This window comes from Gymnogyps californianus, chromosome 2, assembly GCF_018139145.2.
Source record: "Gymnogyps californianus isolate 813 chromosome 2, ASM1813914v2, whole genome shotgun sequence".
Classification (NCBI taxonomy): Eukaryota; Metazoa; Chordata; class Aves; order Accipitriformes; family Cathartidae; genus Gymnogyps; species Gymnogyps californianus.
The window spans coordinates 53566141-53591554 of NC_059472.1; the positions used below are offsets into that span (position 1 = coordinate 53566141).

Consider the following 25414-nt stretch of genomic DNA (forward strand, 5'->3'; position numbering starts at 1 on the left):
ACTTGAGGGACACATCAGCCATGAAGTGAGCCTGTCGTTCATTAATGGATGCAAACTGTTGTTCTAATCTGAAATAATCTTAAGAAAAAAAGATCTGAAAATGCCGTAGGGAGGTTAGTAGTGTGATACTAGTTTTACTCAGAGAAGGGTATTCACGTGAGAAATTTGGGTAACTTTTTTGTTTCTACGTGTTCCAAGTATACCAAGTTATAGAGCTGAGGTGGCAAATCCCTGTTTTACTTATTTTCCTCATCTCTCAACCTGAAATGAGCTGTGCCTTAAATTGATTTAGTTTTTATAAAATAGCACAGCCTCTGCTTGTGGTCTGGTGGGATACCATAGTATGTGACTGCAGGTGAACACACGGTACGTGTACTGAAGGAAAGTTACGGAAGAAGTCTGTGGTTAAAGAAAGTTGCACAATCGGAATCAGTTTGTCATTTATTAACTTCTGAGTGATTAATTGGGGAAACTTAAGGTTGTAGGTACATAACGTGTGCATAGGTTTGTCTGCAAGACCCTCTTTGACTTAACTAGTGAAGTAGGAAAGAGTTGATTGCTTCGTTGGTTGTAGCCTTTCATCTGACTCCTTCTTTCATGTCCTTATCTGACTCATGCTTTCAGCATTTTGTCCTTCCCTGGAATATCCGTCCTAGCTTTGACTGCTCTGTACATACGGATTCCGAGGAATGGTTTAAGTGGAGACTGTGGAAAGACAAGTGGGACAAAGCAGGCAGAAACATTTTTTGATGTCCAGAAGAGTTGCTGCCAGAGCAGCCCTGTGGGTGGGTTTGCAATGAAAAGCAGTTAGTTAGAGGAAAAAGGTTTTGAATTTATAGAGTAATACACTGGTGGTCACTGTTGCTCTCAGCAGTGTCTGATGAGTTGAACCTTCACTTCCCACAACATGTTATCCCTGTGCCCATACCTGAAAGCCCCTGTTCTATGGCCATATTTGCTCTCCCTGACATGACTGTGTTGAGTGCAGGTAACTTTAAAACCTAGACAGAAACATTTGTTCCTTTGATGTTCGAAGGAGAAAATGAATCATAGATTAAAATAATTGATTTTCATTTTTAAAAAACCCTGTTTTAATTTTAGCTTTAATCTAAATAGCAGGTTAGGTTACGGATCGTTTAAAATTCTTTCTGTTTTGGCAGATACCGAACAAGTTTCAGACCTCGGTACACAGTTGCATATAAGACAGTAACAGAGCTGGAATGGAGATGTTGTCCTGGGTACAAAGGGGAAGACTGCAGAGAAGGCCCAGCAGAAAGGCCAAACACTGCTCGTCGTCCCACAACACCAGCGAAAGCTGTTGTGAAGAAAGGCTTGGGTAACTTTTTGTTTGAATTTTGGTATGCATGATCACGTCTGGTTTCTTGTTTTGTCTTTTAAGTATAAGAACCATTATGGTTTCTATTAAACTCAACTACTGGCAGGTACAAAAGCCATATGGAAGACACTGCGTAGTGGGAAAATAATAGCCAGGCAATAACAGTCTTGATACAGAGGATTTCCTGAATAACGGAGGGGTGGCTGTAGAACACTGGCCATCAATGCTAGCTGGCTACTGATGGTTCAGGAAAATCTTTGTGTTAATGTTGGGGTTTTTGTAAGAATTTACAGGATTTTTTTGTGGTTTCTTCAGTGTTCAGCAAAAAAAGACATATTTGAGAGGAACTATTATTAAAACAAAAAGAACAGGTACTAATTTTAATGATATATAATGCTCCCTAGCAGTTTCACAGTGTTTTGTTTGTTCAAGGGCTTGTGCAGATTTTACAGATTCATCTTAGATTACCTGCCTTAATGCTAAGGGGTAAGGGAATGATAAGCCTTGGTTTCTGAAGAAATACCTTAAAGAATGAATGATGTTTGTTTGTATAAGATACTGTCTTCTGAAAGGGCAAGAAGGAATGCTGTTACTGCAGTATTATGCCTTTTCTGCATTAACAAAAAATGATAAACAGATGTTTCCTTCTGAAGGAGTTTTTCCCAACATCATTGGAGATTAGTGTCACATGTAGCGCTTAGTCAGATTTCCACTTGTGTTTTTTGTGTAGTGGAATGGATTGGGACTGAATACATGGTTTCAAACCAGTCCTATAGATTATATACCTGCTTTAAAAATAAGCTTTTTCAATATTTTGTTAGCCCACCTAAAATATTATTTCCAAAAGATAGTAATAAGACATGGTGGTATCTTTAAGTAACTTGCACACTGCTTATGTCTAGAGGTTTTCTTTCTGCTCTGACCCTAAAAGAACTGTAATTCAATGCAAAAATAGACCAGTGTGTATGTAATAGCTACACTCTGTGTGCATACTTTTTTATTATTAAAGGACTCAGCCACCCTGCCAGTCTTGAAGAGTACATTTGTGACTTCCTGCTTTCTTTGTAATGTCTTTAAGCTGAAATCCAGTTTAAAACTAAGAAAAATTCCAACTGCATGTCCTCCAGACCCTATCTCAGTGTTGCTCTCCACTCTATATGTAGCATGCATAGCTTGGAACCAGTGCTAAAATTTTTTTGTCTGAAGATTTAACTGTTAACACCACTTGTCATCTGAAAGAGTTATTCTAATGCTAACGGTTTGTGTGTCTATTTTCTGGCGTGTTTAAAGAAGTATATTTTCTTCTTCGCTTCTGCTTCTTAACTTCATTTACGTTTTTTATGTCTGCAATAGTATGCCTTCACTGTGCAAAGGTCTTTGGATTATGCATTGCATAAAAGGTATCATGCAAAATCCCAATCAGGATTATACATGATGTATTTATAGTGTACCCCTCTGTGCATAATGGCAGAGATACATGGGAGTATGCAAATAAATATGATCATGTGGATCTACACATTAAAGTGGTATTAAATGTTTGTTAAACTAAAACAATTGGTGGTCTGGCTGCAGGTTTGATTAATATTAGATGATTATTTGGGATCACACTCAGTATCTTGACTTACTAGTGCCTTGTTGCTGAGAATCCCAGAAAATAGGACTAGAGGGATCTTAAGGGGTCTGTTTATCCATCCCCTAAGGTAGGATCAGCTATGTTTGTCCAGCCTCCAGTGGTGGAAATTCTGCTGCTCGTGTGGACAATGTCTTCTGGCATTTCACTTTCTGTACAGCTATCATGCCTCACCTTCACTTGCTCCAGTTGAAGCCCATTCTTGTCCTGTCCCATCAGTAGCAGATACGGAAAACAGTTTGCAGATTATCTTTCAGAATATCACTCTTCATTCTCCTCTCCTCTAGCCTAAATAACAAATTACTTTGACTTTTCCTGCAGTTTATGCTTTCTTGACCTCTGATAATGTTTCTTTTTTTCTTTTGGATTTTCTACAATTGTTACACATTTTGCTTGAAACTGAACATCCAGAAATGTACGTGGCTCTGCAAATGAGGTGCTGCCAATGACAAAAGGATTGGAAGGATGGTTTCAGATTCATTAATTGATTTGTGCTAGCTAAAAAGTAGATTGCAGCTAAAAGTCTGCTTTTACTTTTTTTTCATTCAATGAGGATAGTGTTGGTGTTATTTTAATCTAATGATTTTGGATGTGTAAAGCTTATGCTTTTATACACATTTTTATTGCCTACTTAAATATGTGTCAAATAATTAGGTATTTTTGAAGCAAGTGTGATAACTGGAATATCTTGCAGAACCCCATCCAGTATATGCATTTGGGCCGCAGTTCAGCAAAATACTGGAGCACAAACCCACTTTAGGCACATAAATTATTGCCACTTAAGTTTTCAATGGGAATTCAGGAGCAGCACCTCCCAAATTATTTTTACAGGAGATGCAGTGGCTCTAAGGTGACTGTGCTGTGATGTGTATGGATCTGTAATGGTCTGTTATATATGATATAGCTTAGATTCCTTGCTCAACAAGAAGGGGGTTCTGCTTGCTAATTTATTTATTTTTTGCCATTGTATCTTGGCAGGAATTGGTCAATGTGCTAAAACTTTTAGTTCGGAGTGTTTTGATAATGTTTTAATTATAAACTACTGAAAACAAGAATAGAAAAGGGTACAAGCATTATGCAATTTAAATCATTATTTGGCTTTAAAGAAAAGTGAAATTAGCCTCAGCTGATTAAAACAGATACCACTGGGAATACTTACATCCAGACTTTGTCTGTTATTTCCATGAAACAGATGCAGAACCAACAGAAGTGCCGGAACCTCCACCATATGAGAAGAAAATGCAGTTTCTTGAGGACGAATTGTTTAGACTTACACGATCAGTGCTTGAACTTCAGTCCTCCGTGGCAGGTGTGAATGAAAACCTAAAGTTGACTGTCCAGGAAGATGCTAGTAAGATGTTGGTCACTTGGCTGAACAACCTTTATGACCGCCCAGAGCCTGATAGTGCGGTTGGTGGTGAAACAGACACCATTCATCTGCCTGGACTCCTCAGTAATAAAGATCAAAAAGACCCTTTTATTGATTTTGAAATGGAAGATATAAAGTCTGAGCTAGCTGAGGTCAAAGAAGCCTTGAAGATGAGGAATGACAAGCTGGAGGAACTGAATGGAAAAATCAAAGGCTATGAGGGACAATTAAAACAACTGCAGGAGGCAGCACAAGGACCTACAATAACAGTGCCCAGTGACAATATATATCAGGAGTATATAGACTCAAAATTTGAGTCCCTCAGACAGGAAGTACTGGAAGGATTTGAAAAGAAAATGGCAGATTTGAAGAACTCCTGTGAATACAAACTACTGGATATCCAGCAGCAGTGTGATGACAATGAAAATAACTGTTTAGGAATAATTGATCTTATAAAAGGAAAAGAGAATGACTTGAGGAAAGAAATAAATACTCTCCGAACTCAGATTCCATCAAACAATTCCAGGTGTTGCAAGGAGGGTGAGAGAAATGACTTTGACCAACGGATAAAAGATTTAGATAAGAAGATTGACAGAGTTATCGAAGCACACAGGATCTTGAATGTCAGAATAGATAATGAAATCAGTCGATTGTCAACTCCAGATCTAGAAGACATGTTTGGTGAGAGGTTGGAGGAGCTAGATGCAAGGATGAATGTTACAGAACGAAATGCTGAAGAACATTGCTTTTATGTTGAGGAAACTCTCCGCGGTGCTATAGCTGCTGAGGTAGATGAATTGAGAGACTTGTTTGACCAAAAGCTGCGGGCACTAGAAGATAGGCTAGGTGGCACTATTTTAGAGATGGCTAATGCCACAGACCCGGATGGAATGTATATTAATCCTGGGCCCATCTTGCCCAGTGATGCAGGAGTTGCAAATGAGCAATTTACAGCAGAGATTAATTTCCTGAAGAACAAACTACTGTCGCTTGAACACCTCTGTGGGCAGAAATGTCAGTCTGCACCACACAGTATGGAGGACCTTCAGAAAGAGCTAGAAAATTGTAACAACAAATACAATCACTTGCTTTTGAAAACAGAAAATAACTCTGTTCTCCTGCAGTCTCTAAATAGCTCTCTTAATGAGAAACTCAGCTTAATTAAGGGTAACCAACGTGACATCCAGAAAATGCAGAGAGACGTACGTGTATTCCGGTATAGTCTAAATGTCATGGATAAAGATATGAAAAATCTTCAAGACGGCTTGAGTAGCTGCAAGGAGCAGCTTCTGGGTGTCAATTCTACCTGTAGAAAAACACAACGAGGTGTCTTCCGAAAAATTGATCAAATGCAGAGGACATTTGCAAATCAAACTGCTCATCCCAGTGATAGTTGCTGTGGTGAAGTGAAAGAGAAACTAGAACAATTGAATGACCATGTCCTGAATGATCTTAGCAAGTGCAAAGAAAAGACCCAAGGTATCCAGGAGGGTATTTCGGATGTTGAGAGCAGAGTCTCACGTGTTGAAAACGTTTGTGGCAAGCTGGACTCTGTCTCAGGTAGCTTGCAGAAGATAAAAGAAGGTCTGAATAAGCACGTGAGCAGCTTATGGAACTGCGTCCGTGAAATGAATGGAACCATAGCATCTCATTCCACTGATATTTCTGGCCTCAAAAATTCTGTCCAACAGTTTTATAGTCAGGTCTCCAAAATCACCACAGACATTGAAGGCATGCTGAAATCTCAGTCTGACACAAGTAAGTTTTGCCTTTTTTAATGCTTTTTTTGTTTGTTTTTCAACTGGCTTTCTTTTCTGAATCATATATAAATGAACTAAATAAGGGAGGAAAAATTTAATATTACACAATTTCTGCTTTGTTTTCACAGTGACTCTAATTTTGGCTCTTTGCTCTAGAACGCCATAGAGGACTGTGAGGGCTTTTAAAAGTATTCTCAAAAAAAAAAAAAAGTCTTATATGCTTTCATGGTTACTTTGAGCCAGAACAAAGAGAGTGGGAAAAGTAATATTTTTGGATAGTGAGTTTTAAGTAATAATTATCTGTGTGTATTATTCCAGTTCATTTGATTTGATTTTTTGTTTTGTTTTGTTTTATTTTGTTGTATGAGATTATTCTTGATTCCTCGGGGGAAATTGAAAAGTAAATGGAGAAAACCGAAGTCAAAGGAATTCAAATTTATGATAAGAAAGATTCCCTGTAAGTTTGGTTCTTAGCATGAGTTAATGATTATAATTCAGCACCACCTCTTTGATTTAGGACTTTCGCAAACAAGCTCTGGCATATCTTGGTGTGGCAATATAAGACTTCTGCTGCATAGCTCTCCCAGAAGTTTGCATTCCCACAACGTAGTTGGCAACCTGGCAATGGATGCACACCCCAGCTGGCAGTGTTTTCACACCTCAGCCACTTCTGTTAGTAGTCCAACATGTTAGCTCAAATCTACCTCCACAGGTGGTTTAAGGTTTGCATTAGAGTGGCTGAGAAGCAGAGGCACATTCCCTTTGGCTCAAAATGCTCTGAAACGGTAACCTCAACATGTTGGTGAACCTTGCCGTGAAGGTTTCGAGACCTTGCCAAACGCCGCTCAGTTCCCTCTGCAGTTCTTGCTCCAAATTTCAGCAATGGGTTGTTTTTCTGAGAGCATCAAAGTTTACAGAAGGAAGCTGAGTTCCTGCTTCTGTTAGCATGACGCAAAAACATAGGAATTGGAGACTGTTTTGAAACTGCACTTTTCAGTTGGTTGATGCCTCTGGTTTGAATTCTGTGCGTGTATGAGATAAATAAGAGGCCGGTTTCTGTGACTGGCCTTCAGTCAGAAGAAGAGGTGCTGAGGGAAGAGCCTGTGGGCTGTTGCAGCTGATGGTGGTTGGGGGAGATCAGATGCAGGACCATGAGCGCTCTTGCTCGAATGGGCAGGTTGTGCTTCCTGAAGGGTCTGAAAGTAATTTCTTTAGGGAAGAATATCCTTCTCACTCCGAGGCGGAGACTTGAAAGCCTGTGATAGATATGTTTCTTTTGAGTGTTTAATTGTTTAAAACCAAATGGATTGCAGTACTTGACACAAAAATCCTTCCGAGGTGAGAAGCTCTTGTGTGAAATTAAAAAAAAAAGTTTCTCTTCCTTTAAAGGAAGAAGTAAAGGGGAATGGAGGGGGTTGGTAATTCTCAGATAATTCTTTTGGTGAAATCTTGACTTATATTCATCAGGGTTAGGACATTCACCTCTAGACCCAGTCCCCATTAAAATGCAGTATGATGATCTATGTAATCCTATTTCTCATCCATCTTGCCCAAAATCAATTTGCACTAGGGTCCAACATTGGAGAAAGGTCCAAGATATACACAGTAATCTTTCTTCTGCTATTTAAAGCAGGCGTTCGAACGGTCTCATGGGTTGTATTTATCAGTCCCTGTTACAATGTTGTAAAGCATTAAAAAGCCTCAGCGCACCTGAGTTTCCATAAAATAATGCTGTTTCAGGGCAGAGCTCTCTATCCACCATTGGGTGTTAAGAGCCTACGGAAGGACGCTGCTGCTGGATCTGGGGTGCAGGCACTCTGAGCATCCCTCGCTGCTATGGGGTGCCTCTGGCCTCTGAAGGATTCGTGAAGCACACACTTCAGTCCCCAAATGTTTCCAATTACAATAATACACTGTCTGGCACAGCAGTTCAAGTAAGTTTTGATGGCTGGAGTTGCAGAAAGATTTTGGCAAAAGAGCGTTTTTTGGAAGTAGTTTGGGAACACTGTTACGTGAGTTGGGGTATGGCTTTAACTATTTTTACGTACATGATCTGCAGCATCGACTCCGATACCAACGTTATTTGAAAGGAAGACTGTCAGTCCTCGCTGTACATTGGTGTAGAGTTTTTTATGCAGTATTTGCCAGCATATCATAGCATTCAAATGATGTCATTTGACTTCGGAAGGGCTGAAACACAAACAAGTTGTTACTGATAACAGTTGTTGAGGGCAGTAAGGCAGGGCTACATTGCAAGAAATACAATATAAAATCTTATCAAGCAGTGTAAGCCCAGCGCACTGTAATCTTGAGCAAAGTCAAATGATCCTGATTTTAGGAATACGGCTGTGTTTTCTTCCAGATTTTTTATTAAGGGGTTTCAAGTGCCTCAGTCCAAACTAACAAGCCAGGTTAGTGAATGATTGTACGTCAGATACGGACCCAGAGGCCAGAAATGTATTTAATTTGTTATAATTTCTGGTGAAGGTAGTGCAGCGTCCTGCTGTACACAAGACGGTGGTGGCAGCAGGTGGTGGTCTGCTCTATGCGTGTAGGGGACCATGCATGATGTGCTCATCAAGGTAATGTAATCCAGCAGCTCTTCGTCCACATTAAATGGTGACTGCCCCCAGCTCCATGCCTCGTAGGCTAAGTTGTTCTCATTGCACTGTGTGCCTCTCTGCGGGTACGTTTGGTCTTCAAATGGCATGAAACTGAAAGCCATGTTAAAGTTAGTGGTCTCTTTTAACTTACTGCCTATTCATATAGATTCATGAAGTTTTCCAGGAATCAGAAGTGTGGTCTTGCAGCCAGATACCGTGCTGGGAGTGCAGTTTGCTTTGGTTACGGTTATTTGACCTGAACTGCAGTTCCTCTGGTAATTGTCTCTGTAGCAGGGTTTTGAAAGCAACAGCAAAATGTTGTCTGCTGAAGTTACAGTCTAAGAAACCAAATGTATGCTCTGCATTACAGCATTGATAAAGGGCAACATAAAATCTTAGTACTGTAGTGCGAATAGTCATACAGTCGATTCCTCTAGGCTCCCTGTGAGTTTGTGCAAAATGGTATTTTGTAACTTAACTGTCAAATCTCTTTTGTATCTATAAGAAAATTCAAGTCAGGTCTTTTTGGCTTCTTGTGAGTGCAGTCACAGATTCTTTTACTTGCTAGTTTGTTTTATGCACTTTGTTTCTGTGTGTTTTGGGCGATGAGGAGAGCACAGGCAGAACGATACTAGAAACATGCACCGCGAAGATCCACTTGCCTCATGCATCCAGGTCGCTGCTTGTCTTCCTTCCCAGCAAATCATTCCTCCTTCAGTGAAGTAAATTGCAGGTTAAAGCTGCCTGGCTGAACAAACTGAATAAAATAAAATATTTTTAAGAGGGGGAGGGGAACAAAAGCATTCTTATTTTCAACCGAGGAGGGAAACCTTTCCTTCTGTTTCAGTTGCAGATGGGCATCTGAGAGCAGAAGCTGTTGTGTGACATGGTAACTGAGTTGTCACTTACACCAGTGATGACAACTGGAGCAGCAAGGACGCCGCTGCTGAGGACAAGCGTTACTGTTCTCAGCTGTGTAATGATCTCAGCTCTGCTCTTTGCCTTCGCAGATAGATGGGAAGATGATGGGGAAGATTTCTGTTTTGTCCGCTGCTCACCAAAGCTTAAGCAGGTCCAGCTAGATTCACCCCAGCCTTCGTCAGGGGTTCATTTTCTCATTGCCTTGTGAATTGAAAACACATGTTAGGGAATTCAGCATCAGGATAGGGCAGCTCCAGTGTTACCATCTTTATCTAGTGATTTATTGGTACTTTGTCTTGCTATAATGCATCTCAGTAGAAGAGGCCAAAAAGGTTGACAAAGATGGCAGACCAGATCCCTCTCAACCCACCCATATCTGATTACTGGCACTTTAAGTTGAGCTTTAGGCAGGTAATTTTGGATTTAGCATTATGGAGATGTAGTTGGATAATTCTGAATATTGCAGTATTGATGTTGCATGCAAGGAAGCAGTTTGCACAGTATATGGGATTTGAGCTGTTGATTGTTATTTAAAAGTTTAGAAAAGCAAGCAGAGAAATGTACTCATTTTCCCTGTGTCAGCCCAAGTAGTTGTCTTAATAAAGCTCAGCTAAATTGACTAGAGAAATGACAAGTACGTGCGTCCCAAGGTAAAGTATTTTGTCAGTTTGTGTTTTGTATGAGGTTAATCTGAAGATCTTAGTTGAAGGTCTGAATCTATGCCACTGTGGACAGAAGATGTCTCACTAAGTTAACAACTCTGTTAAACAATTCACTTTGATACTTTAAGCCTTTTTTTGAAAATTTTTATAAGATTTATTAATCCTGAGATTTTTATGAAGATAATTTTAATCTGTGTAAAGTGAACATTTCACTCCATAGTCTTCTGCCTTGTGGATAGAGTTACCGAGTGAGCTTCAGTCCAGCTTTGTGGTGCATTGCTTGTATAAGTTTCAATTCTCATGACCGTTACAAGTCAGCCAGCAAAGCTCAGGAAGATTTTTTTCTAGCAGGCATATCTAGCAAATGAATGCAGGTGGTACAAGACTATGACTTCAGACAGCTTCTCAGTACTCTGGAAGGCTTATGTGGACTTTTTATGAGACTGAAAACAAGAAACGAGATTCACAAGGGTAAAGTGCAGGTGTCGAGTAGTCAAGAAACAGCACGTGGGTTGCCAGCGACACTGTCTGGAACCCAGCCGCACATTACAGACAATACCTGCATGACTTGGTTGTAAGCTGCCACCCAAGGGCGCAGCATAAGGCCCTCCTGGGGGTCCTCAGCTGTGCAGCAGAGCCAGGGGAAGCCTCAGACCACGTCTGCTTCTAGGCACAGCCAGTCCGTTTAGCCCTAGACACTGATGAATTTACCCAGGCTGATTTTGGACTGTGATGTATTGAAGTGCTTCATTCTGACCACTGAGACCTCAGAGCAGTGGTCTCCACTGTGGACCATGGCAAGCATCTCTGGTGTGATGAGTTGCATCAGGTAAATTTGCAAGGGGATGTTTGTCCGTTACCCCAGAAACTCACTTCCATCCCTGCGCCTAAAGCCATGCTTTAGTCTCAAAATGCGACCAAAATAACCAATGCTAATGTTTAATTTAGAATGACATTCTAATTGTTCTGTGTAAAAGCTGTCATTGCATCTACTGAAATCTACACATTTGTAAATTCTTGTTCTTAATGTAGATGTGATTCAGCTTCATTCTTGGGAGGACATTGCATATTTAAATGTCATCTAGGACTTCATTTTTATGGATAAGCTGTAATTCCTATAAAGGGCTTAGAACTGGACCAGATGCACAAGTGTAACCATGTCAGTGCTGTTCAGCCCTGATGTCATATGTGTTGGCTGCCCTACTGGAAAAGTCTTTTAATGGTATCTCTTCTCTTTAAACAATAAAGGCTTTTCTGGTAGATTATATCCTAGGGTTCTGCCTTCGTTGTCAGAAAATATTAGTAATGGGAGTACTTGGCATTTTTAAGTTCATTGCTTTTCAAAGTAGGGGAAAAAAATCTGTAAGTTGGTGTTCATTTACTCAGGTTTTTTGCTGTGGATACTTTTCTTTATGGTAGTGCTAAAAGGTCAGCCTTGTGCTAGGTGTTGTGTGAGTACAGAGTCGAAAGTAGGATTGGTGGGCGGGAGGGGTTCAGGAGACTGAAGTGAAGGTAGAGAGAGAGCATGCAACGGAGATGAAGGCACCAGTGGGAATAGGTGTGATACATAGCCCGCTTGGTGCAGAAAGTCAAAGCTGGACTAGTGGGTGAATATTCACAGGTTGTTTGACTGCTGCTTGTCCTGTCTCCAGGCTGTCTTCATTCCTTTCCCTCTGTCACAGGCTGGGAAGGAGGGGAGTCTATAGTACTGCAAGAGTGGAATGGAGTTTTGCCAGTGCAGTCTTGGGTCTGAGGGGAAAGGTGGCCTCAAATTGAGGCCTGTTTTATTTTAAAGTTGTTTTTTTTTTACAAAAATACGCAATTTTATATACTATTTTAGGCGAATAATTCTGTATCTTTCCTCTTCTTTCATCATTTCAAAGGGCGATCAGAAGTACCATGGCAGCCATTGCCACCAAGACCACCTCTGCAGCCCCAACCTGGTATACCCCTGCTGCCATCAAGGCCGAGGATACAACCCCCACGACAGAGGACCCCCCTCCAGCCACTGCAGCCAAGACCTCTTCCGCGCCCAGCACTACCAGGGTCAGGAGTTGCGCCATTTCTGCCTGGAACAACCGGGATCATCCTGGAGACTGGAGAGGCAGGGCCTCCTGGCACCGTTTTAATGTCAGGAAGAGGGCGGCTTAGGAGTGTGGATGGTCAGGCTGGTCAAAGTACCATGCCCATTGCTGAAGGGTACGCTGGAGCACCAGGTGAGAGAACCGAACTAATAGTGAATCACTCCCGTCTGAGTGCAATGGACATGCTAGGTCTTGCTAGGTAGGTGACAGTGAGATCTGTTGTGCTTTACCTGCCACCTTTCAGCCTTTTGTGGATGCCTGTTATAGCTATTGCCGTTGGGAATGGGCTTATGGCAGAGGTGATTTGGTAATGGGCCTTTGCAGCCTCCAGCTGGCGACAGAAGTAGGGGAAACACGTTCCGTGCCAGTTTTGTTGCCTTTGCCAAGGCTGCACAAAGCATGAGGTCAACAGGGCTGATGTAAAATCCTTGGTAACTACTGCAGTCTTTGCTACTAGGGAAACTTAAATTATTTTTTTTCTTGCCATAGTGCTTGCAGGGGATTTAGTACATTGTAGTAAGAATTTGTTTTTCTTTGCCATGGCCGCCCCAGCTTAACTATAATTGAGCATTACGTAGGAGATGCTATTTGGTAGCTATTTTGGTAGGTTGCTGTTTGGTAACAAAGGGTGCTTTTTAGAAGGCTGCAGCGATATTTTGTCGTATTGTACTCCATTATGTATTGTGTGACACATACTACTTTTTGTTTGTAGGATATCCAAAGTTGTCTCCTCCTACCATGGACTCGCAAGGTAAGGCAGCTGTTTCCTAGAAATGCTTTACACAGGTACTTAATGTTTATTTCAGTCCCTGGAAAGTCATGGTTGAGAGAACAAAGTGTTGATTTTTAGTATTTAAGTTTAGCATTGAGGAAAATCTGACAGATTTTTGCTATACCTAAGCATTAAAACATAATCTGCATCCTTTGAAAATATGGGGTTTTTTTGAGGTTTTGAAAAATAATTCATTTTGGGTTATTGTTACTTACTTCAGTGTTTTTTTTAATACAATACTATTTCCTAGCAAATCTCAGTACTGACCTTTTTTTTTTCCTTTTAAATAAGAAAATACATATTTCTTTCTGACAACTTTAATAATTCTTTAATGAGACATGAATAAGGCCAAGACTAAGATCTTGAAGCACTGTTAGTGTCTGAGCTAGTGCATGAGTTGTCTTCCTCGTGGGAGAGTTTCTGGCTTTTGTTAGAATCACGAGGGCTTGTGTTGCTGACTTCAGTGAAAGCAGGAGTGCTGCCACTGACAGCCACAGTTTAAAAAGATTCAAAATGCAGTTTTCTTGGTTTGGTGGGGTTTTTTTATTTTTTATAATTGTTAATATCACAGTTCATTTATGGATTTGTATGATAAACAGGTATAAATCTTGTGTGGGACATACTAGTTGGCCTTGATAAATACGTTGATTGGGTGCTGCCTGCCCTACAACCTCATACTCAAGATATTATCAAACCCTGGGGAATGGTATCCCGGATCAAAGTGAATATTCCCACACCCTCTTCAAAAAGAATGATTTCATCTAAATTTGTTTGAGGAAATACGAGAAATAAATGAAAATAAAACATTAGGGCTTTATGGCATCCAAAGTCCTACCCTTGGGACTTAGTTTGATTGCTTAACAAAATCACAGACACATGTCCTGAAGACTGGTCTGGCAGTCTGACTGACAAAAAGAACTGTAAAGAGTTCACACTGTAATTCTGATATTTATACTTTCTAATTAAAAATCTATCATAGCCTTAAAGCAATCTTTTTGCATTTGAGAATTGTGGTGGTAACAACAAGCAGCAATAGATGAGGCTTCTGGAAGAGGATGAGAAGTAAAGAAATGTTTGTTTATCTTGATGCCAGCAAAGCCAATATAGATGTCTAGATTTCTGTGATAAATGAATTTCCTGGGGGTTTTCTTCCACTTTGTACAACCTATTGCCGTTTATAGACAGCAGTATTTTAATAAGTTTATGCTAAAACTGTGTGAAACAGTAGGTGCAGGTTAAAAGTGTTGAAAAGGCAGGGTGTGGCAGGCAGTGCGCCTGTTTGCTGCTTGGTGGGACACGTTGCAAGAAACGTTATCACCCTGGGCTCCAGAGAGGTGGGCTTGACCAAGGAGTTCCTTTTCCTGATCTGTGCCCCTGAAGACCTATCTAAATATAAGATGCTGATCGGTCCTATAACTTCCCCCAAAATGCCTTGCAAACCCCAATGGCAGGTACAGTCATAGAAAACAGAGAGGTAAGGATGGTGCAAACAGCGATTAGACTTCTGTGGAGTTAGAGCATTTGCATCCACTGTCCCTAATCGTCAGTGTCTGCTTACAAGCAGCAAAGAAAGAGAGCATTCTAGGGCAGAATTCAGCAGTTAACAGTGTTGTGGAAATTAACAGCTGGGGAAGGGAAGATTTTTGGCTTATTGGAGGAGGAACTTAATGCTTAAATAAGGCATCAAGGAATCCTTACTATCTAATTCAGGCAGGACCACAGTTTATGATGTCTTTGCCAGTCTTCACCCAGTGCATTTTGTGGTACTGAAGTTCAAATTTGAGAGAAAATCAGACCTTCTTGTACTATAATTCCTAAAATAAGAAGCTTGTACTATTAAATTGGCCTTCTGAGTACTCCCTTTCATTTCTGTTTCTGAATAGCTTCTGTTATATAAAAGCACTGCTCAGGAAGAAGTTGAGGGCTCCAGCTGTGTCCTCTGGGATTAAACTAGCCCACTTTAGTGCTCTTCTTGAATGCTGAGGCATGATTTGCGTACTTTCAATACCAAAGTATTTCTTGAGTTTTTCAGATTCATTAGCTATCTGTTTGCATGCATCTCACAATGCGACATTGTAGGTAAAGATTTTCAAGGACTTAGGAGTATTAATGAGAGAGTATAAGGTACAACATTGCATATTAGCTCTATTTTCACAGGCAAGGAGTTTATGACAAAGGTGAGTTAAGTGTCAGGACCCAAGTGCATCCACCTAATCCCTTTTAATACAGAAAGACTTGAACCAATTGTTATTTAAAGAAACATCAGCAGCAAATTTTACAATTGTGAGAATTTTTGTTTGCTGGAGCAAAGAAAATTGCAGAGGCAGAAGTAATGAATTGGCTGATGAACTGGTCTGGGAACTGATGAGAAAATGCTTGTAAGATCCCGGGTCACACAACTAGGCAAGGACAGAGCCAAGAAGAGGATTTGGATGTTCTGATCAGCATACAGAAGGTCACAGTGAAAAAAATTCACTGCAAGCACAGATTGCCTTTCCCACCCTCTGCCTTTATGCAGTCTGCAGTGTTGCTTGTGTCCTTAACCCTGCAGCTTCAATGGAGGGTGGTTGCTCCTCTCTAAAAGAAACTCCTTGTACGGTGTAATAAAGAAAACAGCTGAGCTAGTGAGCCCTACCGCTGTGCGAACACTGCTGTATATATCTGTGCAGATAAAGGGCTAATTTTGATTTGGGCTTTTTAATTCTTTTTACTTGTCTGATACTCCACCATCTTTACTTTCTCCATGTGACTCCAGGCAGCAAGCCTGTAGGACACGTTTCAAATATAAAGGCATGATGTTACTGTAATGTGAGATTTATGTTGTTGTAGGTGGTCCTTCATTTGAAGAAAGAGTTTACTGAATACATAAATTTACCCTGCTTGTGACAGGTTCTGCTGCATGTTTAGCTCTTCTGATCATTGGACAGAGAGCAGTATTCTCATTAGTACACCTCAGGGGTCTAGCACAGGGGAAAGCGTGTTTGCTGCCTTTGAGGTAAAGAACATGTCATCACCCGCAGTTGCACCAGCAGTTGTGTTTTGCTGCTGTTTGCGTGAGAGAACAGCGCAATTCACAGAAGCATGCTGAAGGGTGGCGTAGGAGAGGGATATTTGTGTAAGGAGCAGCAGGCAAGTGCTAGGGCAAACCTTCTCTTGCTGCGATGTGAAAGGTAGGAGTTGTAAGAGCAGAAAGAGCTGTTACTAACAAACTCAGGAGAAAAGTAGCTGTGTCTTCATAACACACTGAGTGAGTTATCATCCGCATCAGAAACACTGTGACTTAGCAGAGCAGAGCTAATGGGCCCAGCTTTGTTGAGCACTGGCTCATGGAAATCGATGTAGTGCTGTGCTGTGCTGCATTGCCATCCCATAAGCAGAGGGAATGTTCCTGAAAATGACATGTGTTAGGGTCAAACGGAAGAGTTTAAAAAAAAAAAAAAAGGCGGGGAGATGTAAATTGCTGATATTTTTGTCCCATTTGCTCTAACTGAAATTATGCACTTTGCTCTCATTTAGATTTGGGAGTATTGGCCAAGCAGAGGAAATCTGACATACCCTCCCTACTCCTGCCATATGCAAAGGAGTCATTAAGTGCATACTGACAAATGAATTACATACGGTCTCTCTTCCGTGTAGATTCTTGAAGAGTCCTCATTCCAGTTGCTGAGCAATTGTCAGCAGCACCATCACACTCATTTTTTTTCTCCTTTCATCTTGATAGAAAATGCCTATGTTGTGCACTGGGGTTTTTTGCTTGATTTTTTTTCTTCTTCTTTTTCTCCTTCTGGCCCTTGGGCTCTGGGAGGCAGAAACTGTGCTGGGAAGTCAAAAGAGAGGTGGAGAACCAGAAATACAAGTAGCAGATGGGTGGAAGTAGATGTAACCTAACAAAGGCCACCGATGTATCTTCTGTGGTCTTTTGACTTCCCAAAATGCATTATACTAGCTTAGATTGCCATGAACACGCATACCTGCTCCTGCTTACGTGTATATGTATCAAGTGAAACCTTCCTGAATACATCTGAAGTCAAAGAGATTTTTCCTCCCCTAGAAGCTGTAAAACTGGTTGAATCTTTTGTGAAACTTTTTGTCTGCCTAGCAGTTTCTTCATCAGAGCTGTGCATGTGGTTCCCAGCTTTTAAATGCTTAAAAACTTTTCTTCGTGATTTTTATAATTCCACAACACTAACCACTTAAGTGAAAGCCTGGACCTTGCCTAGAGGAGCTGAACTTTGATCTTTGCATGAAGAAAAGTGTTTGCAAGTGGGGACACGTAAGAGAAGGTGGTTCACCTCTCTGTAAGGTTCTGCAAAAGCACTGCTGAGAGCTGTTGGTAGGACTTGTGAAAGCTTCAAACAGGCGCAGTTCCAGCTGGAAGCAGGGAGGAGGGTAAGAGAGCATAGACACGTTGCGTCTTTACTGCACCTCCTTATAATTGCCCACTGAACTGATCTACAGGATATTTAGACGGGTTTCAGATTTCTCCTTTGGACAAACACAGATGGTGTGCTAAACTAGGCAGGAGATCTGAAGCAATTTCAGCAGCAAAGTCTAATAACTATTCTAGCAACTAGTGCAGGAAAATCTTGAACGAAGCCGTGGCGAGCCAGGGCAGGAGTTGCTCCCTTATTCAGATGACACCAACCCAAACAGAACTGTAGCTACTCCAAATGGAGAGGACAGCGTTTCTGGGCAGGCAGCAAATAGTTTGTGCTGTTTGTGCAGTATGACTGCAGGGGAGAGAAACCTTTCTGAGTGAGTCAGCAAGAAGTTCGTTGAGGTGCATTTTCAGTTGATTTGAGTCTCAGGATAAGCTGAGAATACAAAAAGAGATGCTTTCTGTAAGTAGCGTGGTGTTAAGGTGGTGGAAATAAGTAGACTTCCTGCAATTAGTTTTGTTCCTTTCAAATAACTTCATCTTAGCTTACATCTGCAGGCCCACTAAAATGGGACTAACAAGTGGTCGATCACTAAACACTTGCCATTAAGTCAGTCTGTTAAAAGTAAAAATTTGTCTTAATTGTCCAAATTGTATTTCATCCAACACCAGTCTAACAGTAGTGTTTAGCTAGTAAGCAGATAGCCACTATAAAATACCTAAGTGTCTGTTTGATCTGCTGAGAAAAGAAGAAAAAATTGTGGAGTGAGAAGTCCCCCAAAAGAGAAGTGCCAGAGAGAGAGAAAAGCCCCAGTGATGATTCTCTTTGCTTTAATACTGAAGTGTTACTTCTTGTAGCTATTTTCACTACCCTTCGGCAGAGAAGGTAAGAGATCTAAGCTGTGCGCAGCTTCTCAGTGTGACTAGGAAAGCTGGCGCGAGCTATACACCTTCAGCACTTCCGTTGCCATTATGATAGTGACAGAGAGCGGAGATGTCCAAGGGCAGCCTCACTCCTGAAGAAGGTCTGTGGCAGAAGCATTGTTGAATTGAGAGGTGGCAGGATTTCCACTGCCAGCATTTACAAGCCATGTACCTTTTCCTTAGAAGGGGAAAAAAAAACCCAGGGAGGCTGTGGCCAAGGGGGGAATTTTATGGTGCCCAGTAAATTTCACGGTGAGACGCCTGGGACTTGGGCCAGCGATATGTATTCTGCTAATTCTGGCATCCCTCAAGTGACAGGGTTAGTCCAAGTGGAGTATGTGCAGGAACAGAGACACTGGATTATAAACCATCACAGGGAGAGGCTGTGTTGTCATCCTGATGTGACTCTGACTCATGTTGTTACCCATTTTAGGACCCGCTGCTGCTGCGGCCTCTCTGGTGTCGTTTTCTGCTGGGCTCACGCAGAAGCCTTTCTCCAGTGATGTCGGCGTGGTTCACTTTAACAAAGTACTTGTGAATGACGGGGACTATTATAACCCCAATACAGGTAACAGCCAAAGAATGGACCCACAGAGATGCCAGATGGGCAGTAGCGTGGGTTACCAGCGCTTGATGCTATCTCAGGCCTTGCTGGCACATTGAACAAACAAACAAAGTCCACCTGAACCAGACACACCAGGGTAAAAGCTTCCTGTGGATGTGGACAGGCACGCACTTTGCCACAGCTGGTTTTCCACAAACGTTCAGTAATACTGAGGCCCAGCTCACCACTACCTCTGCTCTGCTGGCCCAGCTGGTTGGGCTCCTCACCCCACCTCAGGCCAGCTGAGCCCAGGTAGCAGAGGTGAGGTTCCTTGCTAACCCACTTCACTGCAACTCAGCCAGCTGGATCACGTAGGGGAGAGGAGGGAGGGAGATGATACATACTGCCTCCCCAATAGCAGTAGCTGCGGGCTGCCTCCTTCTCAAGCAGAGTGTCGTGTCACTTTGAGGGTGTTAGGCGTGCCTTAACCTACTGGGGACTTGCACAGCATGTGGGTGCCTCTCACCTCTTCACCCAGCTCTGAGTCACGGCAGCTGCTTAGGCCAGGGGGTTTTTGAATGTGGACAAGACCTGCTTATGTCCTGAAGGACTGGTGGGCTCTAACACAAAAGCAGCAACCCTTTGCCTTCATGACTGCTGTCGGTTGGTCAGCTGCCCAGGCTGACCTTGTCACAGTTACGTGTACGTAGCCATGGGTAATCCATGTCGCTTTATGTTTGTCATCGTGCTTAGAGCGATCAGGTCTCTCCATTTTGAATAACTCTGAAAAGCTGAGCCTGTCTCTCTTCTGCAGGCATTTTCACATCACCATATGAAGGGCGCTACCTGATCACCGCTGTGCTGGCCCCGGAGAGGGATGAGTACGTAGAGGCGGTGCTGTCCGTCTCCAACGCAAGTGTGGCTCAGCTCCACACAGCTGGGTACAGAAGGGAACTGCTGGAGTATCACAAACCCTACTCGGGGAAACGGACCTGTGGTGGTCCTGGGACATTCCACCTTGTTCTTCACCTCAAAGCAGGAGATGAAGTAAACGTTGTCGTAACAGGAGGCAAACTGGCCTACACAGACTCTGATGAAATGTACTCCACGTTTAGTGGAGTTCTCCTTTATCCTTCCATTTCTCATGTTTAGGTTTACCTTGAACAGGAGAGAAGGGTAAGATACTCAGAAGAAATTAAGTGTAATAAAATTCAAAGCTTTAATATATTCAGTTTATATATTTGATTTCAGTGACGGGTTTATAGTCTACTGAGACATTTTCCTTGTCCCCTGTTTCCAGAGGTAGCTACAAAAGACATGTTTCTGTAGCTAAATTAACTCCTTCCCAAGCCCTTGTTTACCCGTACAAGCCGAACAACTGTTAAACAACAAATATGTTCTCAATAGATAACTTTTCCACTGTGCTCTTGCTATTCTCTATCAAATTGCCTTTGCAGTCTTCTCCCTAGTTTATCAAATTGTCCCTAGTGTACCAAAGTTTACATCTTCGCTGAAGTTTACAGTTGTGGTCAGCTATTTTCATGTTTTCAGTAAAGCAGGGGCACGAAAGTGAGGTTGTATTGGACACGGTTGATGACTTCTTAGTCCTTCTGTTATTTAATAATATGTTGGGTCAAGTGCATTCGCATAAACAATTTGTTCAAAGCAATTGCTAACCATGGTGGCGCAAAGCAAAACGTTACTTCTCTGCATCCGTTTTCTCTTTTCCCTTAAGGGGCACGGTGCTAAGAGAGAAGATGAGTGACTCATTCCAGTGAAATGGAAGCAGCTGTGCAGGGAGAAACTTACCTTGCCTCAGCTTTCCACTGGGCAGACGTGAGCAGTTGCTACTATTGGAAGATTTAGAACAGTTATTTTCAATTGATAGAGTAAAAAAAGATGATCAGTTAAGCATGATGCTCTTGCGATTAAAGCTTGGTGCTTGATATGAATAAAACAGGTCAGAGAAATCTAAATTGTCTGTGCTTAGCTAGAAAAATGGTAATTTTGAAATGTTTAAAAAACTTTACAAAGTTTGTTTCTGGCACTCCTACAGTATTTGCGTTAAAAAGGACGTTTTTGTCTTTGTTGCATTGTAGAAAACAAATAAGAGGAAAAATTGCTGATACAGGAAAAAAGTCTTAGTAGCCAATACTGTCAAATGCACAAACCAACCATGTGCACTGAGTCCTTGTTGTAACAGCCTCCTGCATCAGTGCTTTTGAGTGAGGTTTGTTTTACTATTCAGCATCTGTGTATATGGATGAAACAACTTTCTTAGCTTAAACAGATAAACGCATTTGGGGCAACAGTATTTTATTTCTCATACTAGCCCCTTGTCAGTGGAGGTAACAAAAATGATGTTTTGGCTCTTTCGAGTTAGCATTTTGATCTCTTTCATGGCTGAAAAAAAAATCCAGCCATGCTTTACTGAGAGCAGGACTATTCAGCTGTCACCTATAGATTCTTATGTAAACTGATCTTTTTAGTAGTCTATTCATGCTGCATAGAGTTGTATTTATTGTAGTGGTTTGTGTAGCATATCCTTCTTACAAATCCAGAACAGCTGTTTATAGCCTCAGAACAAACAGTTCCTTTAGGTGAAGGAAGAACTCCCCATGCTGTAAGCAGCACAGTATGGTTTAGCTGAAGCCCTTCCCATCTGAGGAGGTCAGATGAAGACTTATGCCTTTGTTGCTTAGTTTTGGAACAGATACTCCCTAATAACTCTGTTTCCAGGCGATGAGATTGGGGCCTTCCCACAACAAACTACCACATTCTGGAAGTTGAGCTGCTTTTGAGAAAAGCAGGTGGAAAAAGCTTTCTCTCCACAGAGGAACTCTTGAGTCAGTCCCTGTGCAGCTAGGATTGCACTGGCGGAGTTGTGAGCACAGGAAGGAAAGTGTGAGTGGAGTTTTAAAGCACCTGGTTTAGGAAGATCTCTCGGCACCTGATTTTCAGAAATGACGGTGTTACTGATAAGCAGAAGCTAGGACTGGACGTATTTTGTAGCAGGAAGGCTGTTTCTGTAAGAGCAGCTGTTTGTCAGTAGCCAAAGATGTGCAGTGAACATGCACTTCACAGCTGGATAAAAGGGAGCCACCCCCGTCTCATTTCCCTGCACATTTGTCTTGACCTGTGCTGGAGCGTGAGGCATTAGCGTGCAGTTAGCAACCACGTGCTTGTTCAAGGGGGGCTTGGGTTTCTTTTGTCCTAAATCAACAGCCCCTTTCTGTCCCATGCCTTTCTAGGTCTCAAAATTGAAGGGACAGACAGGAAAGATTGTTTTCTGTGTTTTCAGAAGCCAATTACATCAACCACTTTTGTTTTTAAACATAATTTCTTGTTACGTATGAAAGCCGGAGAGGCACTTTTCCTTTTAGGATATTTTTCGCTTGCCTCAAGAAAGCTGTGTTCTCTAAGAAGTTGGCTCCAGACTATGTGTGACTCAAGTATTGTTAGATTATTGTTGCCTGTTCTAAAAATGACTCATGGAAACAAACAAAATGAGCTGAGTGCTTAGGGAGACCTAGCTGGCAAACACAACCTTTTTTTTCCCCCCCCGCCTCCTCCAAGTGAGACATTTTTAAGAATCAGTGGTGCAAGTTTAGTGCTGGAGTTGCAAAAGTTATATCATGCAATTCTTACCTAACCGTTCCAGTAGATTTCTAAATCCAACCCACAAATCTTCACAAGCCCAGTTCCGCTAATGGGACAGGGCCGTTTTCTACCAGAGTTTCCCCTTGTACCCAGGATCTGCTGCTGCCGATGCCGAGATTGTTTGAGCCCTCATAATGCAGCATAACTGGTATTTGTACACAGGTACAAAGCATTCCCTAAACTGTGTCACAGCAGGGCCCACTCCCAGCGGCGTATTTTGAGGACATCTTTTAGAGCTTTTTCCCATCCACCATCTCTCGCAGCGCGGTGGCTAAGGCTATGTATGACCTTTGTCAAAGAACCTCTGTCTTAGATTCCTGCCTTTGTTGAGGGAGACTTGAACCTTAATTACCACTTCCTTGGTAATTGCTGTAGTCAGGGTAGGTGGCTCAGTTCCTCCTGATGAGGTTATTTTCCTGGAGCTTACCAGGTGGAATATTCACCCAGCTGGGAAGACCACAATGCTGTAGCCCCTGAATAGCAAAGGGAAGGGGGAACCCGAGTTCCCGTCTCTGCTCCAGTGAGTGCTTGGATAAAACATTCATTAAAGCAGCAGCTGGAGGAGACTGAAGCACAAACGTATTCATGGGCCTGCTGAGGGTTTGCTCCATACAGAACAGCCCAGCTTCAAAGGAAGGAGCGAAAGCCCTGCTCCACAATACCCTGAACCCACTGACAGAGCATTTACATCTCCGGTGAGAATCAGCAACAGAACAAGGAAATGCCTGCACTGAAAGGAACATTTCACACTGCGGGTTCATGATTTGACTACCACATCCAAGAGCGTACACAAGCTCAAATAGGAAGCATCTGTTAACCAAGAAAGCCTTAAAAAAAAAAAATCCTGTAGGTGGGAGCTCTAAGGCAGGTATGCTGCCTGTTTCATAAATCACAGTGCTGCCTTTTAGATCTGCTTTGTAGGTGGCTTTGTAATGCAGTGTATATGAGGATTGTGAGATTCTTAGGCAAAACAGTACCATCTGTTGTGCCAGGTGCTCCCATTTGACATCAAAACAGGAAGAAAACCACGCCATACCAGGTGAAGCTGTACAGACGTGTGTCTGACAGCCCCTTAGCCAGGCACAAGGCACGGTGGTTTCTCAGGGAGTGTCCCAAATATCAAAACCAGCAGACTCCCCGAGGCAGCATCACTTGTCAGACAGGTGAATTCCCATCGCCAGGTCATAAGCAGCAGAACATCTGAAGAGAAGCCAGCATGCCGACAGCCAGAGAGACTCTGCTCTGGCCAAACATGCTAAGTGTATCCTAGAGCAGCTGTGGGGAAAGGCAACAAAGCGACATATAAATCAGTCGTATCCCCAGGAAAGCCTGGAGCAAAGCAGGAATGCCAGTTTTCACCACAAAACATGTAAAAAACTACCTCATTATTTTAATTTGCTATTAAGACTTCAGAGACGGTGGAGACATTTCTATACTGACCACTCAAAGCAACGAGGATTTTCTGTGGTATTCCACCATGTATCCTTTCAATGTACGCCAGGTTACTTGCAGCAACTTTGTGCAGTTTCGCCGAGAGACTAGTCAGCTCAGCGAAGCCAACCAGCCAGTCAAGAAAAATTACAAATAGTCAAGGAAATAGAGCGAGCTGTAGGTGGAAAGCATAGGAAGGCAACTTGAAACAAAATGCCCATCACCACCCAATGCCGCCTTAAAATGCACTGGGAATGCAAGGTAAAGGGCTCCCCAACTGCAGCCAGGAGATTCAAATCAGGATTGAATTGTTTCCTGAGGATACATCGTGCATTTGGAAGCGAGTTTTATCTGCTGAATTAAGTAAGTACGTCCTTATGTTACGGCCCAGTAGTGGATACAGATCTATTTCACCAAAACAGCAAATGCATTTACACAGCATCAGCTTGGAGATGGGAGGAATATGCACTCCACTGAGACTTGATCAGCAGGTACGCTTTGGCTGCTAGTTGCTCCCAGATAATGGCATAGAGTTCAAATTGTCAAGTTACCAGGAATACCTGGGGGCTGTGTCCTGTCATCACAAGACAAGACTTGCACTCGAGCCAGCACCAACCCTCCTGCAACGTGCCCTGCAGACTTGAGACAAGATGCAGAACAGTAGCTCTGCCAGTTCTTTGTATATGGGAGACTTCAAAGAACAACTTGTAACATGTTACTACATAAGCAGGTTTGCCATTTACCTGTTTTGCTATCTATCTATATCTTGATTGTGAAAAAAGGAACATTAATTTTTCAGCAAAGAGCAGCGCATTTGAGAGTATGCTTTATGTGTGCATGTGTATACATATATTCATGGATAGAGAGAGAGTAATATCCAGGAACATGAAGAAAACTGTGATGGAAAACAACTGCAGATCTGTCCAAATAAAGCCTACCTGTTGTGTGATGTCTTGACGCTCTTTTGCTTTCCAGTGAACACAGCAGCACTGTAAGCCAAAATTTTTGCTCTCTCCTCCACCACCTTTAAAACTGCAGTTTCTGGCTCCTCAGTCAACCTTGCATGTATAATTTTAAGTGTTTATGCAGTGTCAAGCACTGTTACATAGGCTTTGTGGTACACAGTACAGAAGTTCTGCCTTCTTACTGGTCTTAGTTCCTCATTCAGTGCCCTGATTCCTGGTGAATGGAATGGAATAGACAACTGTTTATTTCAGTTGGAGGGGACCTACAACAGTCTTCTAGTCCAACTGCCTGACCAATTCAGGGCTGACCAAAAGTTAAAGCATGTTATTAAGGGCATTGTCCAAATGCCTCTTAAACACTGACAGGCTTGGGGC

General features: G+C 42.1%; 1 protein-coding gene across 1 annotated transcript in view; it reads left to right on the forward strand.

Annotated features, from left to right (window-relative positions):
* Window positions 1-25016, forward strand: part of EMILIN2 (elastin microfibril interfacer 2) — a 38269-nt gene extending 13253 nt beyond the window's left edge. The window contains exons 3-8 of the mRNA XM_050891563.1: window positions 1161-1336; window positions 4159-6093; window positions 12165-12497; window positions 13078-13116; window positions 18873-19007; window positions 19798-25016. Coding sequence (XP_050747520.1) covers window positions 1161-1336; window positions 4159-6093; window positions 12165-12497; window positions 13078-13116; window positions 18873-19007; window positions 19798-20135 — 2956 coding nt within the window. The 3' untranslated portion in view covers window positions 20136-25016. The remainder of the gene's footprint in view (window positions 1-1160; window positions 1337-4158; window positions 6094-12164; window positions 12498-13077; window positions 13117-18872; window positions 19008-19797) is intronic.
* The last annotated feature ends 398 nt before the right edge of the window (window positions 25017-25414 follow it).